At 32.0% G+C, this 20,982-nt stretch overlaps 1 protein-coding gene across 1 annotated transcript in view; it reads left to right on the top strand.

Moving 5' to 3' along the window:
* The window catches only part of LOC143250339 (neural-cadherin-like), a 30,666-nt gene extending 10,145 nt beyond the window's left edge, over window positions 1-20,521 (top strand). Inside the window, exons 5-15 of the mRNA XM_076500788.1 lie at window positions 421-532; window positions 1,337-1,729; window positions 4,941-5,179; window positions 6,147-6,235; window positions 11,302-11,330; window positions 12,486-12,493; window positions 13,121-13,459; window positions 13,935-14,125; window positions 16,198-16,390; window positions 19,149-19,331; window positions 20,241-20,521. Of these exons, the coding sequence (XP_076356903.1) occupies window positions 421-532; window positions 1,337-1,729; window positions 4,941-5,179; window positions 6,147-6,235; window positions 11,302-11,330; window positions 12,486-12,493; window positions 13,121-13,459; window positions 13,935-14,125; window positions 16,198-16,390; window positions 19,149-19,331; window positions 20,241-20,477 (2,013 nt within the window). The 3' untranslated portion in view covers window positions 20,478-20,521. The remainder of the gene's footprint in view (window positions 1-420; window positions 533-1,336; window positions 1,730-4,940; window positions 5,180-6,146; window positions 6,236-11,301; window positions 11,331-12,485; window positions 12,494-13,120; window positions 13,460-13,934; window positions 14,126-16,197; window positions 16,391-19,148; window positions 19,332-20,240) is intronic.
* The last annotated feature ends 461 nt before the right edge of the window (window positions 20,522-20,982 follow it).

The following is a 20,982-nucleotide window of genomic DNA, read 5'->3' as shown; positions in this document are numbered from 1 at the left end:
TTTACAAAAAGACCATCCTACTTATGGATCAAATCACCATAAATCTTTGTTGTCTACATTTTGACTCAGGGTTTTATTGATTTTTTTCGACCGTGTTTGCAGCAGAATTAAAGTTTTTTTTAGCAAATAATCCAATCCTTTCATGTATGCTTTGATAACATAAGAAATCAAGGAAACATTACGATTTTATGGAAAACATGTTTTACAACAAATTGGAAAGTTGTTGTGTGAAGATCTGTGTCATTAAAGTAAAGAATGTTAATTCAAGTAAATGCAGCAATAAGCCAACATGCTGTAGATTTGGAAATTAAATATTATAATGTATAAATATATGGAATCAGGTTTTGACTTCAGCCTAAAATAAATATTTGTTACAATGTTTTAAATATTTGTTTCATAAATTTATTTTTTTACTTTTAGTTAACAATTACAGTGAATGATATGAATGATAATTCTCCACGTTTTGAGCTTCCTGATTACCAAGCTCATAACGTAGATGAAGATATTCCACCTGGAACTTCAATTCTACAAGGTATATTTCACATTTTTTGCCCCTACATAAAGTATTTTCAGATTCTGAAACAAAAGATTTAGAGTAAACTATGTGTGAGATTTCCGAGTCTCATGTCTTGTTACTTTGTTTTTTACTATTTAATGCTTTTGTTTTTCTTCATCTAACAAAGGAAATATATTTCATAGTAAGTTTTAACCATGTCAATTAGAGAAAAAAAAACTAGTAAATTTATTATACTGTATTTAACACTATTAGAAGTGTTACTGAATGTTGATATTAGATCTATTTAGTCTATTAATGAAAAGTAAATATTAATGTGTTTTTTTTTATAAGTAATGGTTCCATTCAATAAAGAGGCAAGTTTTGAATTATTTTGGAAAGTGAAAAAAATTTATTGAGACATGAATGTAACATCTTAACAACCATAGCTTTAGCGTCAGTAACCTTTGTTTATTTCTGCAACTTACTGTGTTTTACGCAAAGCTCTTCATGATTTAAAATAATATTTGTATTTCTTTTCAGAAATTAAGTAATCTTTTACAGTACATTATTAAAATGTATCAATTGTAATCATAACCACTGCAACTTGCAATTCTCTATTGTGGAAAATAATAATTTAAAACTGAGAATTTTGCAAGTTTTGAACCAAAACTAGAGGGATTTTTTCCTAAAGTTGATTATAAATATTGTACAGAATTAGAGGTGTATTAAATGAGTTCATTTATAGTTTTTTATCAGTTCTTCTTGACTGAAAGTACTTCTATCATGTTTTTCACAGCGTGTAAAAATAAACTACATTTATTTTGTTTTACTTTCTTGTAGTATCTGCATCAGATTTGGATTCCTATGACAATGCTCAAATAACATATACAATCCAAAGCAAAGACTTCACAATTGATAATCGAGGAACCATTTATTCAAATAAACGACTGGATGCTGATGTTAACAACACATATGAGTTTACAGTAGAAGCTACTGATCATGGGGACCCTCAGCTCACTGGAACTGCCACTGTCCGTATCTATACAGAAAACAAGAATGATGAGTTACCCAAGTTCAGTCAAGATGTTTACACTCCTAATGTAGATGAAAATGCAGGACCTAACACATTAGTAACGACTGTAGTGGCTAGTGATAAGGATGGAGACAACATCCATTTTGGATTTGTGGGTGGAGGAACCATCTCCGGCATGTTTCAGATTGAAGAACGAACCGGTAATTTGGTTCACTGTGTTTTTTTCCTTCTGAATCCTGTTACATACAGGACAAAATTATATTTTTGTCTTTTTTTTTTCATGTTTAATTACATATTTTGTTTATATTAGTGAAAAGTGCAAAGACAAAATATTTATATTACTGTGCAGGAGAATACAATTTGTTAGATAATAAAGTTTTTGATTCAAATAAAATCGTATTATTGTTTATTATGTCAGTTTTGCTTTTATAAAAACTGAACTGATTTCTACTTAATACCAGGGTATTACTGAAACATAAATGTGTGTATAAGTAGCAGAAATGTTTCATTCTGTGTATTCATTTAGATGCTATTTTGCTATTAAAAATATCGTCATATTAGCTCCACACCTGTCCCTTCACATATTTAGTGTGCGATTCTAACTATTTCTTGACTGCTCATATTACACTTCCTCTTCCTTAGTTAAAGATCTTTTTTAGTACTTTGATAAAACTTGCACATCTGCAGGCATTCTGCTTCCTCATCCTCAATAAGATTATATCTGTTTATGGATGCATGAGTTGAACACCAGGAAGTTTTGGGTCCTTGATCTGTTGATAAGCAGTTCTTATGTATCCTTGAGCTTCTAGCCATCTATTGGGGGTTTGGATCACTTCCTACCTCTAACCAGACATTGTCTGGTAATGATTCATTCTGACAATTCGTCATTGGTGGCATATATCAGTCATCAATTTATTACCTGGTCCTTTTGTTATTGGATTTTGGATCTTCTCTATTGGGTCCACATATACCACCTTTTTTAATCATGTGTCATGTTTTAAGTGCTTTCAGTCCCATGGCAGATTGTCTTTTCCACCCCAACAAGATTTATCCAATGGAATGATCTCTCTATCCTCTTGTTTTTATGGGTGCTTTCCTAACATCAATGCATTTGCCACTGCTCCAAATCACAAATTACCCCTCTTTTGGTCCCTGGTGCCTCAGACTTTAGCTATTGGTGCTTTCAGCCAAGATTGGTTCCTCAAATTTCTATATGTTTATCTTCCTGTCTGAATGCTTCATGGTTCTGCTGGTATAGATGACATGCTGTTCTGTAATATACATTATACAATTACTGTGGAGCGAGACATTGAATTGAAACTCACCCCTTTGATTATGAGCCTTTATTCTAACTCCATAAGGATGTCAGTACCTTGCGTCTAGGTTTTAGATTAAAAATGAACCTATCAATATAAATTCTCATGTGTGTTCAAGGTTCTCCATTTTCCTTCCTCGTTTTTGCTCCCCCTTTATCTCTTATGTACCTTTATTCGTGAATGTTATTAATTATTGGATGTATCTGGTCAATTTTGCTGAAGGGGGGTTACATTTTGTTTACATAGACATCAATTTGATACTGAACGTTGGGTTCTCATATTGAGATATTCTAAAAACATCATTGTTATGCCCTGTTGTTGGAATGGTTCTAGATTCTCCCTGGTCTGTGTGCCTTGAGGTGAAGACATTGTTATTCTCATCCTACTTCCTCATGGATATGTAGCTAACTTGCCAAGTACAGCCATCATGCCCTAGCCACTCCACACTGTAAGACTCATCTTTTGTTTATCCATTTTTCTGCTTCATTGGATTGACTTGCATATATCTATCCATGGATTTAGATACTTATCCTCCCTCAATTTTCTCCCACTTGGATATGCTCCTATTTTTTTCTGCCCTTTTTCTACATTCCTTATGGACAGGTGAAAAATATACCTGGTCAGAAGTGGTGTGGTTTTGGCCTCATTCTCTTGTCTGTAGAGGTATCCTTGAGATGTTTTCAGGGTATACATCTGTTTTTCCTTGCACTGATCCCTTCTCCTAATTAGTGTGGGATTATAGCTAACCTTGTGAGTGGAGTGCTATATTGAAGTTAAAACTCTCCTGTACTGAAAATATATTTCTTTATGGTATTTACCTCTTCTCACACTTCCCACTCTTCCTTCTCGCACTTTTTGGCTCTTCCATCTTGTGTCAAACTTTGAAGTGATAGTTCAGTAGAGACACATTGAGGAAGTCACATGTGTCATGTGAATAAATAATGCTCCATTGGTGGAGAGATGACACATGATGATTTACATGAAAGCCATCTTGGAATCACTTAATTTCAGTAAGAGGAAGCAGAAGGCTTGTGGCATTTGTAAAGAAAAGTTTACACACAGGAAGCAATAATGAATGAGAGTAGCTAATCTTATGAGAAGTGGGAAGTACCTATTGAAAATACATTTTTCATATAGGAAAGAAGATTTAGAGGGATCTGATGGAGGTATTTAAGAAAATTGATAGTGGTGATGCATCCTCTGTACGTGTAGTTGATGGTGAAAATGGTAGCTCTAGGGGACACAAATATATGTTTTGAAAAGGTGGGAGTCATATTCAGCTAAGATAGCATTATTTTTCTAACAAAGTGATTGGTCCATCAAATGGGTTACCTTCGGGTGTGATAGATGTAATTAATTTGAGGGAATTTAAGAAAACTTAAAACGTATTGAATGATAACGGCTGGCTTTGAGTGAATCTTATTTTATATTTTAAAGTTTAGTGGATGTGATGATCTGGATGCCCAAATATCTGTTGTTGTTCTTATATTTATATGCAAATATTAGTTCTCTTGTTCATCATGTGTTACATTAATTACAGGATTTATAGTGGTATCAGTTTCTTAGTTCAAATTAATTTAATAACTGAATGTAAATTGTAATACTTTTTACTAACAGAGAAAATTACAGATGGTCAAAGAAGAAAATATGTCACACATAAGTAAAAACAAGATGAATAAACTTATTTAAAACAACAATTTTCTTGTGTTATCTTATTTGATTTTGTTTCTGTTTTCTAATGAGTTTAAATTCAGTAACGTGTGGATATTTTTCTGAATTTTTATATTGCCTTAGTAATTATGACTTTCTTTTGTGTGTGTGTGTGTGTATTTGTGTATTTAATAGTTTTTTTTTATCAAATAATATAATTAAAAGAAGGCTGACAAATTTTAATTGCACTATTAGCTTTTGCTTCAACATGTGAAGTTTGAATAGATTCAGCTAAACAGTGGGCTTTGGAAAAAAAAATATTGATACCATAACAAAACATTTTACTGGTAACATGACTGATATATGACCTCTCATATTGTCTTTTAACTTAGTTTCTTGTTCTGTGAGATTTGTTTTGTTTATTTATATATTTATTTCTTTGTAGGGGTAATCCGTTTGATTAATGGGCTCATCCAGCTAGACAAAGACAAGTATGAGTTGAATGTTACTGCTCAAGATGATGGATCATGTTGTAAAGATGGTAGTTTGACACCCCACACAAGCACAGCTTTGGTTGTTGTATTTATTACTGATGTTAATGACAATAAACCTGAGTTTGAGGAATGTGGCACCTACTCACCCACAGTGGAGGAAGGAGCCCCAAGTGGAACCACAGTCATTCGAGTGGGTACCTTCTATATTAATCATAAACAAAAACTGTTATTTCACTTCACTTTCTAGTTCTAACAAAGTGCTCCAGTAATTATTGGGTGAATGATTCCATTTCTATAATTTGTTTTAACATTGGAGCTAATTACTTTTATTGTGAGGTGCTTTTTTTGTCAGAAACGATGTATTAAGTTTCGTAACATTCTTGTAGCTTTATAATCATTATTTTATATAAACTCAGCTGCAGTACATTACATAGCTCAATACAAATTTGTGTGAAATGATAGGATTTAGTATAATCTTTTATGAAAAACACTTGAATTTGTAGTTATGCATTTATCAAAATTAAAACATGTATCCCAGTTACACATTTTTCATTTGCACTGACCTACATTTCCATTGAGTGTTGGTTAAGGTACAAATTAGAGTTGCTTTTTTATTTTTGTGGTAAAAACGTTATAATTCCTTATTTTTGTCACATGTATAGTGAATTGAACCAGTATTATATTCAAGCTAATACTTTCTTAGAACAAGGCTTTTGTAGCATAATAATGTTATAAGGCATTTCTTTGGTGTAGCATTTGTAGTTATATGAAACTTAAAACAAACATTTGGTTCTATATCTGGTTTCAGTCAGATGCAGGAAAATTGCACTTTATATTTAAAAATACATTACAAGTAAAAAAATAGAAGACCTCAAACTTAATTTTGAGGGCTTTCTTTGGACAATTTATTGTATTTTTATATAATTTTTGTTCGTAATTTATGAAAAAAATATGGTAGAGTGTCAAAGTTCAAAGTATGGAATAAAAATTTACAATTTAGTTTTGTTAAGTTATTACTTATAATACTCAAGATTTTACAAACGAGGTTGAACTTGACCCTCAAATGAACCTTCTTTAGTTGTTGTTTTGCCTAATCCTTTACTAATAACAGGCTTTATTTGAGCTATTTTATAATCTGGTAATGATCCTCATCCTAGGTTAAGGCTAGCGATCAAGACAAAGGACACAATGGACTCGTTCATTATAGTATTGTACAGCAACCTAATCAGAAAGGTACCAAGTTTTGGTGGATGAAATTTCTGAGATGTAAAGACTAACAAGGTTAGTAAAATGTTGCAGATTTATTATACTGTTCTACTAATGTTTAAAGATGTACTACATATGGGGCTGCATCTCACATGTACTGATCTAAAAGGATCAGAGTTTGAGGAAAGGGCTAAATTCTAAAATATATAGACATGCAACTTTAGGAATATTCTGAAGTTCAAACTTAAATCAGGAAATATAAAGGAAGAGCTAGAACATTGTAAGAAATATGTAGTCAAAATCTTTATTAAGTGACATTTATCAGTTTCTGATCAAAGTTGTTGTTGTCCTACTGTCTGCAAAGTACTCTTTTTCATTACACTCATCTCAGCAGTTCATTTTGTGTACACAGATTTTATCATGTTGTAGCTGCAGTGATATTTATTTGTGTTACTCTTTAACCTGTTAACTACCAAGTATTTCAGCTGCTACAATACAACTCTAATGCTTCTTCATTTTGTAACTTTTTTCGTGACGCCATTTTGGATCGAAAGTGAAACAATTTGTAAGTAGGTCAAATGCATGTATGGTGTTGACATCTAGCGTTGAAGTTAGGTATTATAGAGAACCAATTAACTCGTCCATGGCACTGTGTTACCGATCGGCTTGGACAAGTTATCTAGACTACGGCACTGAACAGGTTAAGTTCAGACAGATTAAACTAGAATTCCTAATTGGTGAACATTCTTATGTGTTATTAAAAATTAAACATTCCTATATGTTGATGAAAATATTTTTTAAACAGTATATTGTAAGAACAATAAACATAGGCTGTCTGCACTAGCCGTCCCTAATTTAGCAGTGCAAGACTAGAGGGAAGGTAGCTAGTCATCACCACCCACCGCCAACTCTTGGGTTACTTTTCTAACAATAATTAGTGAGATTGTCTGTAACATTATAATGCCCTCACGGCTGAAAGGGCGAGCATGTTTGGTGTGACAGGAAGTCAAATGTGTGCCCCTCAGATTATGAGCTGAGAGCCTTAACCATTTGGCCATGCCAGGCCCTACTTGATGTAACCAGTGCTTATAAGTAATTGATTAATCTCATAATATATAGCTTTATATTTATTCCAATAAAAATATTTGAAAAAATTATTGTATTACTGAAGAAAACATGTCTTCTATTATGTTTTAGTAGTCTTGATGTTTTAGTAGTCTTGATGTTGTAGTAGTCTTGATGTTTTAGTAGTCTTGATGTTTTAGTAGTCTTGATGTTTTAGTAGTCTTGATGTTGTAGTAGTCTTGATGTTTTAGTAGTCTTGATGTTTTAGTAGTCTTGATGTTTTAGTGGTCTTGATGTTTTAGTAGTCTTGATGTTTTAGTAGTCTTGATGTTTTAGTAGTCTTGATGTTTTAGTAGTCTTGATGTTTTAGTGGTCTTGATGTTTTAGTAGTCTTGATGTTTTAGTAGTCCTGATGTTTTAGTGGTCCTGATGTTTTTAGTAGTCCTGATGTTTTAGTAGTCCTGATGCCTTTTAGTGGTCCTGATGTTTTAGCAGTCCTGATGCCTTAGCAGTCCTGATGTTTTAGCAGTCCTGATGTTTTAGTGGTCCTGATGTCTTTAGTGGTCCTTGATGTTTTAGTGGTCCTTGATGTTTTAGTAGTCCTGATGTTTTAGTGGTCCTGATGTTTTAGTAGTCCTGATGTTTTAGCAGTCTTGATGTTTTAGCAGTCCTTGATGTTTTAGTGGTCTTGATGTTTTAGTGGTCCTGATGTTTTAGTGGTCCTGATGTTGCAGTGGTCTTGATGTTTTAGCAGTCCTGATGCCTTAGTGGTCCTGATGTTTTTAGTGGTCCTGATGTTTTAGTAGTCCTGATGTTTTAGTAGTCTTGATGTTTTAGTAGTCCTGATGTTTTTAGCAGTCCTGATGCCCAGTGGTCCTGATGTTTTTAGTGGTCCTGATGTTTTAGTAGGTCCTGATGTTTTTGAGTGGTCCTGATGTTTTAGCAGTCCTTGATGTTTTAGTAGTCTTGATGTTTTAGTAGTCCTGATGCCTTTAGCAGTCCTGATGTTTTAGTAGTCTTGATGTTTTGAGTGGTCTTGATGTTTTAGTGGTCTTGATGTTTTAGTAGTCTTGATGTTTTTAGTAGTCTTGATGTTTTAGTAGTCCTTGATGTTTTAGTGGTCCTTGATGTTTTAGTGGTCCTGATGTTTTTAGTAGTCTTGATGCCTTAGTAGTCCTGATGTTTTAGTAGTCCTGATGTTTTAGTGGTCCTGATGTTTTTAGTGGTCCTGATGTTTTAGCAGTCTTGATGCTTGTAGCAGTCCTGATGTTTTAGTAGTCTTGATGTTTTAGTGGTCTTGATGTTGTAGTAGTCTTGATGTTTTAGTGGTCCTGATGTTTGCAGCAGTCCTGATGTTTTAGTAGTCCTTGATGTTTTAGTGGTCCTGATGTTTTTAGTGGTCCTGATGTTTTAGCAGTCTTGATGTTTTAGTGGTCTTGATGTTTTAGCAGTCTTGATGTTTTTTCTTGAGCAGTCTTGATGTTTTAGTAGTCCTGATGTTTTGAGTGGTCCTTGATGTTTTAGTAGTCCTTGATGTTTTAGTAGTCTTGATGTTTTAGTAGTCTTGATGTTTTAGCAGTCCTTGATGTTGCAGCAGTCTTGATGTCTTTAGTAGTCCTTGATGTTTTAGTAGTCTTGATGTTTTAGTAGTCTTGATGTTTTAGTGGTCTTGATGTTTTTAGTGGTCCTTGATGTTTTTTAGTAGTCTTGATGTTTTTAGTGGTCTTGATGTTTTAGTAGTCTTGATGTTTTAGTAGTCTTGATGTTTTAGTAGTCTTGATGTTTTAGTAGTCTTGATGTTTTAGTAGTCTTGATGTTTTAGTAGTCTTGATGTTTTAGTGGTCTTGATGTTTTAGTGGTCTTGATGTTTTGAGTGGTCTTGATGTTTTAGTGTGTCTTGATGTTTTTAGTAGTCTTGATGTTTTAGTAGTCTTGATGTTTTAGTAGTCTTGATGTTTTAGTGGTCTTGATGTTTTTAGTGATGTCCTTGATGTTTTTTTAGTAGTCTTGATGTTTTAGTAGTCCTTGATGTTTTAGTAGTCTTGATGTTTTAGTGGTCTTGAGTGGTCTTGATGTTTTAGTGGTCTTGATGTTTTAGTAGTCTTGATGTTTTAGTAGTCTTGATGTTTTAGTAGTCTTGATGTTTTAGTAGTCTTGATGTTTTAGTAGTCTTGATGTTTTTGTTTTAGTGGTCCTTGATGTTTTAGTAGTCTTGATGTTTTAGTAGTCTTGATGTTTTAGTAGTCTTGATGTTTTAGTGGTCTTGATGTTTTTTAGTAGTCCTTGATGTTTTAGTAGTCTTGATGTTTTTGTGGTCTGATGTTTTTTAGTAGTCCTTGATGTTTTTAGTAGTCTTGATGTTGTAGTAGTCTTGATGTTTTAGTAGTCTTGATGTTTTAGTAGTCTTGATGATGTTTTAGTGGTCTTGATGTTTTAGTAGTCTTGATGTTTTTAGTGGTCTTGATGTTTTAGTAGTCTTGATGTTTTAGTAGTCTTGATGTTTTAGTAGTCTTGATGTTTTAGCAGTCTTGATGTTGTGTAGTAGTCTTGATGTTTTAGTAGTCTTGATGTTTTAGTAGTCTTGATGTTTTAGTAGTCTTGATGTTTTTAGTAGTCTTGATGTTTTAGTAGTCCTTGATGTTTTAGTGGTCCTTGATGTTTTAGTAGTCTTGATGTTGTAGTAGTCCTGATGTTTTAGTAGTCTTGATGTTTTAGTAATCTTGATGTTTTTAGTAGTCTTGATGTTTTAGTAGTCTTGATGTTTTAGTGGTCCTTGATGTTTTAGTAGTCCTTGATGTTTTAGTAATCTTGATGTTTTAGTAGTCTTGATGTTTTTAGTAGTCTTGATGTTTTAGAGTGGTCTTGATGTTTTTAGTAGTCTTGATGTTTTAGTAGTCTTGATGTTTTAGTGGTCTTGATGTTTTAGTGGTCCTTGATGTTTTAGTAGTCCTTGATGTTTTAGTAGTCTTGATGTTTTAGTAGTCCTTGATGTTTTAGCAGTCTTGATGTTTTAGTAATCTTGATGTTTTAGTAGTCTTGATGTTTTAGTAGTCTTGATGTTTTGAGTGGTCCTTGATGTTTTAGTGGTCCTTGATGTTTTAGTGGTCTTGATGTTTTAGTAGTCTTGATGTTGTAGTAGTCTTGATGTTGTAGTAGTCTTGATGTTGTAGTAGTCTTGATGTTTTAGTAGTCTTGATGTTTTAGTGGTCTTGATGTTTTAGTAGTCTTGATGTTGTAGTAGTCTTGATGTTTTAGTAGTCTTGATGTTTTAGTAGTCTTGATGTTTTAGTAGTCTTGATGTTTTAGTAGTCTTGATGTTTTAGTAGTCTTGATGTTTTAGTGGTCTTGATGTTTTAGTGGTCTTGATGTTTTAGTAGTCTTGATGTTTTAGTGGTCTTGATGTTTTAGTAGTCTTGATGTTTTAGTAGTCTTGATGTTTTAGTGGTCTTGATGTTTTAGTAGTCTTGATGTTTTAGTGGTCTTGATGTTTTAGTAGTCTTGATGTTTTAGTAGTCTTGATGTTTTAGTAGTCTTGATGTTGTAGTAGTCTTGATGTTGTAAGTTGTTCTTTATAGTGGCAAGACTTATTATTCTTTTTTATAACATTATATTTCTGTTGGATAATTTCAGTAAGTTTTTTTTTATATGGGATTTCTGCATCTAACCTCACAGTAATGTTATTACAGTGAAGCTTAAGACATTTTTGTGGCTCACCTTGTACCTCTAAACTACAGTTTAATATATAATTAATTGCTAGCTGATTAAAAATATCTTGAATTTTTAATTATATGATTTTAAAAATATTACTTTTACAGTTTCACAGATCCCAACTTCAACCTGTGACTAGAAAATTCATGAATATGTTTTTGAGATACAACTTTTATAAATGTATTTATAGACTAAAAAGTTTATTTACTAAATATAATTTGAGCTAATGTAAAGTATGATTAATTTCATTATTTATGTGATCTAATATCAGTGTTACATTAGAAAAATAGTTTCATTAAAGAGCAAAAGGTATGTGAAATAATCTTGAATAAGGGTTTCAGAAACATCTAATGACATGAGAAGTATAGAAACACATGTACTTGTTCACTCCTACAAATTATGTCATCAACTTAATTTACACTTTTGAAGAACTTGATTCAGCATATTCAGAATGGAAAGAAACCATGCAAAAATATTGGTGAGTTATTACTTTCATTAGATTTGGCAGTTAGAGTTTCTTTCTTTTACTGATCTTCACTTAAAGGTCTTTTCTTTCGTTTTGTAAAACCTTATATAGGTGATAGAATCTGGAGATAAAATGCTGATTGTGTGAATCTGGGATATTTTAACATAAAATTTAGAAATACATTTCTTAGCTAATTTTATTTTATTTTTACATCTTACTTGATAAAATTTATTTTAGATTTCTCTCAAAACAAAATCAAATTACTTTTAAATTAGCAGCACCTCAATTATGTATACTAATATTTTTTTTAACTTCAGAAATGTTGAGTCAGCAGGATTTACAGTTATGCTAAAGGGTAAAATAGCTGATAGTAACAGTTTCATTTCCATATTTTGTTCCACTGATGTAACAGTTTTATTTTCATATTTCGTTCCACTGATGTAACGGTTCTATTTCCATATTTCATTCCACTGATGTAACAGTTCCATTTCCATATTTTGTTCCACTAATTTAACAGTTCTATTTCCATATTCTGTTCCACTGATGTAACAGATCCATTTCCATATTTCGTTCCACTGATGTAACAGTTCCATTTCCATATTTCGTTCAACTGATGTAACAGTTCCATTTCCATATTTCGTTCCACTGATGTAACAGATCCATTTCCATATTTCGTTCCACTGATGTAACGGTTCCATTTCCATATTTCGTTCCACTGATGTAACGGTTCCATTTCCATATTGTGTTTCACTGATGTGACAGTTCCATTTCCATATTTTGTTCTGCTGATGTGACAGTTCTATATTTTGTTTCACTGATGTAACAGTTCCATTTCCATATTTTGTTCCACTGATATAACAGTTCCATTTCCATATTTTGTTCTACTGAAGTAACAGTTCCATTTCCATATTTTGTTCCACTGATGTGACAGTTCCATTTCCATATTTTGTTCCACTGATATAACAGTTCCATTTCCATATTGTGTTTCACTGATCCTTAGTCTTTTTTTCTTCCATTCTACAAGAAGCGTATGTATTGTTAGATTGTATAGCAAATATGGTACTTAGTGAAGTACCTCGCTGATACAGCAGTAAGTCTGCAGATTTACAATGCTAAAATCAGGGATTTGATTCCTTTTGGTGACTCAGCAAATAGCCCAACCTGGCTTTGCTATAAAAACACACATACACTTAGCGAAACAATAAAATGTTCCTTAGAATAAACAGTGCATTGTTAGTGTGTGTTTTTTGCTCTGGTTTGAAAGAATTTCAAGTTCAGGTTTATCACTTTGTTATCAGAATATTAATTAGAAGTGTAATAAATTAATAAACCAAGCCAAAAGACAGTGAACCTATCACTAGAAAATTACCAGTTGCTATCCATCATTGTAACTTGGAAGTTAAAGTGCTTATGTGATATTTTAATTTCAGTTACATTCTACGTTAAATGTTGATAATGTCTGTATTTTGCAAAGCAAGAACATTGTCCTGTAGAACTAACAACTAAAGTAAATAGCTAAATTTACTTGATTTCATATATTAAGTTAGGAATAATTGTCTGCTCAAGGGTTGAACTTTCTTTTTCATTCCACTGTTTGAAACACAAATTTATTTATTTTTTTTCTATTTTATCAAGTACTTTTAAAGACCTAGATTCGCAAAGAGATTTAAATTTGTTTTCTTACAGGTATTTGATAGAGAAGGAGAAGATGGACGGTTTGTGAGTGTGACAGTAAAAGCTACTGACCGAGGTAATCCTCCACTAGAGGGAGCTTGTTCTTTTAAAGTTGAGATAACCGACATCAACGATAATCCTCCACTTTTTGACCGGCAAGAATACAAAGAACACGTGAAGCAAGACACACCGGTTGGTACAAATATTCTACGTGTCTCAGCTTCAGATGAGGATGCTGATGATAATGGAGCTGTAATGTACAACCTATCTGCTCCATATGATCCATCAGATATCACTTATTTCAAGGTCAACCCTGAATCTGGATGGGTTATCCTTCAGAAGTCACTAGATGTATGTGCTTGTTCAACATTTGCAATAAAAATAACAGTAAAAAGTAATTTTCAATTTAAATAAATTAAAAAACAGAATTATATACATAATAAAATGGCATCCCAATTATCGATAACTGGGATGGTATAATCATAATTCGAATAAATTATAAATACAAATTGGCTTGGTATTTATACAAATTAAAATCTTTTTTTCTTTTCTTTAATTAATATACTTGTATTTTATAATACTGGTTGAAGTGTTTCGATAGAATGTTCAGTTTTGAGTTATTTTTTAAAAGATTCATGTTCTTATAGAACTTGAATGGTAACTTTAAACAGTGGTAAAAACTGGGGTGTAAGAAATTAATACCTCATGAAACAAGAGTCACATTTCTTCAACTTCTGACACAAGTACTTATTTAGTTTATGTAACATTCTACCACATAAGAACATTTAAGATTTTACTGTAATACAAACTTCTGTTTTCTTTTTAGCGTCAACAGTACAATCTGCGAGCTGTTGCTTTAGATAAAGGAAAACCACAACATTTAACTACAGTAGAATTAACAATAGAAGTAGTAGACAGAGACAGCAACCCGCCAGTGTGGGATCAACCTATCTACGGACCTATAATGATTAAAGAGAACCTTGGACGTGGGGAAGTGGTTACAAGTGTGAAAGCTAGGTGTGTTATCATCTTTAACAGAAATTATCTTTGTGTTCAGATTTAAAGAACATTTTGGTCCTGTTACCAATGTGAAGGATCAGTAAAAATATTATATTGAAACAATCTATGAGGTGTTTGAAACTAAAAACAGATTAATGTGGTTAATTTAGCATCTAAGACATTAAACTATATATTTAATGTCTTATCTAATGGCATAACAATGTTATATTGAATCATTGGTAACATTAAACAGTCGTAAAAACTGGGTTGTAACATTATAATGTAGGATAGTAATTTTAGGCTTGCCTGTATGATATTGTACTTGATTTTGCTATTAAATGACATTTATCAGTTTCTAATCAAAGCTTTTTGGCTGTCTTACTGACTGCAAAGTGTTTTTTTCACTACACACATTTGAGCAGTCAAGCTTTATCATTTTATCTGTGTTTTAAGTCCTTTTGTACATCTTGGGGTATCAACTATTATTGGCAGTTCTGAAATCAATAAGAATTTTTAAGTACATTAATTTACATCAATGTGTATTTTACTAGATGTATTGATGTATTACATCAATGTGTATTTTGCTAGATGCATAATCGTCCCTTCGCCCATTCTTTGTATTTTCTTCCCTCTTTAAGTATTAATATTTACCATATTGTGTTAAACGGCTTTATTTAATTTTAGAAACAGTTTTATTTTCTATCCTGAATGGTGCAAGTTATTCACTTTTTATTATACAATAAGGCACAATGAGTGGTTGTTTTCACAGTGCACATTTTATAAAGGTTAAATGGTAGGACTAGAATGTAGGTATTTGTCAGTGGGTAGGTTTTCCAGTGTACATGGATGTTGTGACGTATGTGTAAATCTAGTTAAATTGATATTTCTTCTACATATTTATTATGCACGTACTTATTAAGTAAGCATTCTAGTGATTTGTGAACTATTGACTGTAGTAAGTTCACTCACATTACTTATTGTCATCAGTGATGTGAGTGAACTTAGGTGGTTTTCTCATGTTAATTGTTCTGAGTAATGATAAGTTTAAGGTTAGCAGGTTTAAAAATTCTTTTGGTCGATTATGAAAACTATTTAACTTTTAAACATTATAAAATATCTCGTCTTCTTACAACAGTTAAGATGTTACACACTTCCTTGAGAACAAACCTTTTTACCAAGTGACTAGTTCAAGTGACACCGTAACATCTTTGTAAACTTGTTTTAGGTTTATTATTTCTTGTTCACAAAATGAATTTAGTTGTGTCAGTTTAGATTATTACTACACTAGAACGATTTTGGAAGGAGTGAAGGTGTGTAATGTTTTTAGATTTTGCTCATGCGGTCACATTTGTTGAATTTCCAATTAATTGTTTAACAGGCAAGTACTGTTACTATGTGCTAACACTATATACTGATAGTGTATACTAGTAGTATATGCTGGCACTATGAACTGGCACTGTATAGTGGTATTATGTACTTGTACTGTGTACTTCCTATTACTAGCACACTATACTGGTACTATATATACTGATACTACATATTTGCACTGATACTATGCTTTAGTATTATGTATATGTACTATATATATACTGTAGGATATGCTGGTATGCCATGAAAGATGAAGTGTATAATATTTTATAATGTGGTTATTGAGAACACAGTTTGAGCCAACTTGTAAATATACTTATATATTGTTGAAGTGAAAAATAGTATATGCATTTTTTTTATAAACTTTTAAGTATAGCCATTTTCCATAGCACCATTGTACAAATGATGACATTGTCTTTAACAATGTAATAACTCCTAGATAATTATTTGACTTAATATATATATATATATTAATTTTTCTTTGTTTTCTCCTATAAAAATTGTGTACTTTTTGCAACTCTTGTTGTTTCATAGATAAATAGATATTAGGGTGTGATATTACTTCTTTGTTATATATTTTATAGATGTATTCCCTGTTCAGAGGTACTATAGTGATTGTAAGCCCTATAGATATTTCCATGTCTTACCGTGAGGTCCTCACATAATGTACTTTTCCTATAAATATTAAATGCACATTAAGTACTAGTGGTGTGTGTATGTAGGTCTGGGATTCCAGATGACCCAGCAGTTTTTTACACACTGATGAAAGGAAGCACTGAGCAAACAAACAGCAAGGATACCTTTTACCTGACTCCTCGGCCTGAAAGCTATAATGAGATGTGGGCTGACATCATAGTTAACTATCCTTTAGACTATGAGAAACTACAACAGTATAATCTGACCATTAGAGTTGAGGTGAGTTATATTATGGAAAGTAACTGTAATGGAGCTTGTTTGCTGTAAAAAAATATAATAGTATCTGAAATTAAGTCCTTTCACATAAGAATATTAAGCTGTATGAGGTAGTTTACTGATCTTCTAAACTTCTAATCTTTAAAGAGTGTGTCTTTTTCTTTTGTCTCAATAAAATTGTCAAAGAATCTGAGTGATCAACTTATGTGAATTTATTATGGCAAGTTTATTTACAGAATGAAGATAAACCTATACTCATGATTAGAAAGCTGATATAGAGGGTTCCATATTAAATACACATATAATTATCCATGTGTCCCCGACCTTTCATTGTCATTACACAGATGATTAGACACTCTGAATTTCTTCATGCAGTTCCGGTAAAAGAGTTATTACACAGGATCTCACAAAAATAAGAGGTGCACTGAATTTCAGGAGAAGACCCAAAACTGGAGCACTTTAGATCAGTATACTGATCTACGTGTTGCAGTTAACTGGTAGGATAATGTGAAGGTCCTATTACTAGTGGTAAAACATTTAAAAATGGTGCAAACCATGAGGCAAAGACCAAGGGATTTATGGTGGTTGCAGGCTACAGCTGTAAGGGTAAGCTAAATCTCCAAAAAATCATGAAAAAATACCAAGGTGATGCCAGTATACTATAAGACTAACACGTCAGTGCTCTCTCAAAGCAAAGCATCCAATTAAATGTTTAAGTCAGTATGAGAGTTCCTCAGGATAAAAATATAATTCATGTTGTACCATTTACAGCCATCTTTAATTGCCTTCTTTGGGTTGCCGAAACAGGATTTTTCAATGTTCACATAGGTGAATGGACTTTGGATGATATGGAAAAAGAGGAGGCAAACAATATTCATCTCAGTGTATTGCACAGATGCTTCTTATTGCAATAGATGTTGCATGGCAGAGTGATAATCTGTAATGAGGGCTGTCTCAAAGAACATTATTAATAGGGAAAGAATGGACTGTAAGGTACTCCTCTTAAATCATTACTGTAGATGAATAAACTGGAATGTACAACAGTTGTCTATTGTAAAAAACACAGTGTGAAGGATGATGTGTCAAATTCCTCTTCCTTTCATCTTCAGGTCAGTGTGTGCAAGATGTTGCAAGTTATTATAGTATCCTGGTGGATTATGGAAGATTTGTTTGATTGGTTTACTTATCTGTGGTTCTGATTGGTGGAAAGCCTTTACGAAGTTTCAATCAATGATAGTCATAGATTACTCACCTCTAATTATGAAGCTGTTTTGTGGAGGATTTATTCTGTTAATGTAAAAAGAATCTTCCATTTTTCTTGTTTTCTTATTACTTTAATTTTTGAAAATGGCCATAACATCAAATGACTCAGAACCAGGACTGGAAAGGCCAACTTCAGGTGATTGACAGTGGTTTTTTGTACTTACCTGTTAGTCTTCCTGGTGAGTTATGATAATTACAATTATGCTACAGAAAGTCTTTTACAACTTGTGTTACTGTAGTTTTCTCTTACTGCTGTAGCCTAGATGTAAACATTGGTTTTATGCTATTTATGTTTTTATTTAACTTTGTTTTGTTTTATCTTAATTTCCTTTTATGAATTTTAATAAACTTACTTTAATTTTAACTTTTTACCAGATGTTTGATGCAGATAGCATAGCTGCTTTGTGCCATAAAACACCAAATAAACCAACCAACTTTTCTTATTTTCAAAATTTGTCTGTGTTGATGACTCTAGTATTATCCCAGTTTATGTTGTGTACAGTTGACATGGTGTATTCTCCAGTGGCTGAATTTTGTATTTTCATGTGCTGTGTTCATGTTCTTTTATTCTTGTCTGAGTCTTTTTCCTGTTTTTCCAATGTATATTTAATTCCAGGAACATGGAATTTCATAGATAATGTTTTTGAATTTTTTGTTACTAAGTTTCTCTTTAGTTTTCACTAGAATGAACTCTTATTGTCTTGATAAATTTCCATTGGGCATCTATGCATTTGATTTTTTCACTGAAACTTTGTACTTAGGAGAGATAAATTGTAGCAGTAGTGTTCTTATTATGTTTTCTTTCTATCGTGGTTTTTTGTCAGTGAGTTTTTGGTGAAGACTGATTTGTTTAAAATACTCTTAAAATTTCTGGCACTCTGTATTAATGGATGTCTCAAGACATATATTTTCTTATTTAGGCATTGAATCATACCACATTTTACCAAGGTTGAATGACAGGACTGGAAATATAGATACCTGTTAGTGTGGGCAGGTTTTCTGTATATTGCTGCATTGGTTTTCCTTTCTTGTCTTCTGATGAGTACATCAAGAAACAGTAGATTGTTGTTGTTTCGTTTCTCTGTTTATTTTCTCTGTTTACATGATGAGGTAGACTCTTGCATATAGAATTAAGATGTTCTAGGAAAGATGCTAAATTTATGACGTGGGGCGAGATAACGATGAAGTCGTGAACATAGCATCTGTAACATCTTACAAATGGTGATCTGAAGACAAAAAACTGAAGACTTTTGAAGCTTCATTCTCTACTCTTGCATTTTTACAAGAGGCAGTTGCTTTCCATTCATGTTTACTCATCATGAACATGTATATTTTATAGTTTTACCAGCTGCACTGATAATACAACGTTATTATATCAGACCTACAATTGTTCTATGCACTTAGATGTTCATATAAACATTATAATTTCATTAAAATGTATTTCACTGAATAATGCCATTTAACATAAAGTTTTTCATAGACATTCTGTATTTTTCAGAACAATGGTGTGAACGTGTTAGCAGCTGAATGCACAGTTTACATTGTGCTGGAAGATGTGAATGACGAAATCCCGTTATTTATTGAAACAGAACAAGAAACAGTATTAGAGGGCATGCCTCCAATGACTAAAGTGACCACTGTAACAGCTGTTGATAAAGATGGAACTTATCCTAATAATAAGGTAGAGATAGAGTTAAGATTTTTTATCAGCTTTTCTTGAACCTGTTCATATGTGATATTCAAATGCATATCAGTGATTTTGTAAGTGAAAGTTTAATCTATTCATAAAATATTTGTGCATCGCCTACAGTTACTTGTTTCAGTCTAATGCTATGATATGGCAGTTATGTATTTATTAATTGGAAGAAATTGACTCCTCAAGCTAAACTTATGTGCTTCCCTCTATTGACAAATGTAAAAGTCAGTTTTGTGAACCTTCAGTAAATTGTTAAGTAGTTTTTTATAATTATTTAAAGTCTGTGAGGCAAATTATGTATTTGATTTTAAAAATTAAAAACTATATAAAAATATCAAAATAAATAGGACCTTGAAGAAATGCTATTTTATGAAAGTTAGTTTAAACTTTATTTATTAATATTTTATATGTATAATAAGAAGTTTCAACAAACGTTTTCTAAACTTACCACAGGAGTTCAAGACCTAATATGTGGCATGTATTGTATTATTACTTATTATTACTGTCTTCCCTAATATGGCAGGCTATTACAGTTAACTCTGTATGAAAGAATTAGCAATGACTGCTATTTTTTACTTTTATTTTACTCTGTGAAACAAATATTTATCACATTTTTTTTCTTCTTCTGTTTTGGAAAAAAACAGCAATCCAATATTTATATAGCAAAAATGAATGTTTCCTTTGTTTATTTTCTTTAATTTTATATGCATTACCATCCTGTTTTTCTTGAATGCTCCTGCAGTGACACAGTAATATGTCTGAGCACTTACACTACTAGAAACCAGGTTCAATACGTATAACTTTATAAATCTAAGTGTAATTGCATTATTCAAGGAACAGATTTAATCTTTAGAAAACCAACTTTTTTGTTTGTGATACTAATGTGGTTTTTAGGTTTATTATAAAATTGAGGAAGGTGGTGATAGATACTTCACAATTGACGAAGAAACTGGCACCATTTTCACAAAAATAGAATTTGACAGGGAAGAAAAGCAAGCTTATGCTATTAAAGTTTCTGCTGAAGATGGGGCCCTATCTGATCGCCCTCATGAGAAATATGGGATTCCAAAGCCAAACAAAGGTAGGTTTCCTCAGTCTTTGAAAATTATCAGTGAAATGATTGTATTTTAAGAACCAAACATATTTAAAAACTGAAAGTTATTCATACTTTTCAGTTGTTCATATTTCTAGGATGCTACACGTACTATCATCTTAGATAAGCACTTTAATAACTTTCTAAAATCATGGAATAATACCACATCTTAATACTATCATCTTAGATAAGCACTTTAATAACTTTCTAAAATCATGGAATAATACCACATCTTAATACTATCATCTTAGATAAGCACTTTAATAACTTTCTAAAATCATGGAATAATACCACATCTTAATACTATCATCTTAGATAAGCACTTTAATAACTTTCTAAAATCAGGGAATAATACCACATCTTAATACTATCATCTTAGATAAGCACTTTAATAACTTTCTAAAATCAGGGAATAATACCACATCTTAATACTATCATCTTAGATAAGCACTTTAATAACTTTCTAAAATCATGGAATAATACCACATCTTAATACTATCATCTTAGATAAACACTTTAATAACTTTCTAAAATCATGGAATA

This window comes from Tachypleus tridentatus, chromosome 5, assembly GCF_004210375.1.
Source record: "Tachypleus tridentatus isolate NWPU-2018 chromosome 5, ASM421037v1, whole genome shotgun sequence".
Lineage (NCBI taxonomy): Eukaryota > Metazoa > Arthropoda > Merostomata > Xiphosura > Limulidae > Tachypleus > Tachypleus tridentatus.
Note: the sequence above shows the minus strand (reverse complement) of the source record. Positions and strands in the feature narration are given on the sequence as shown.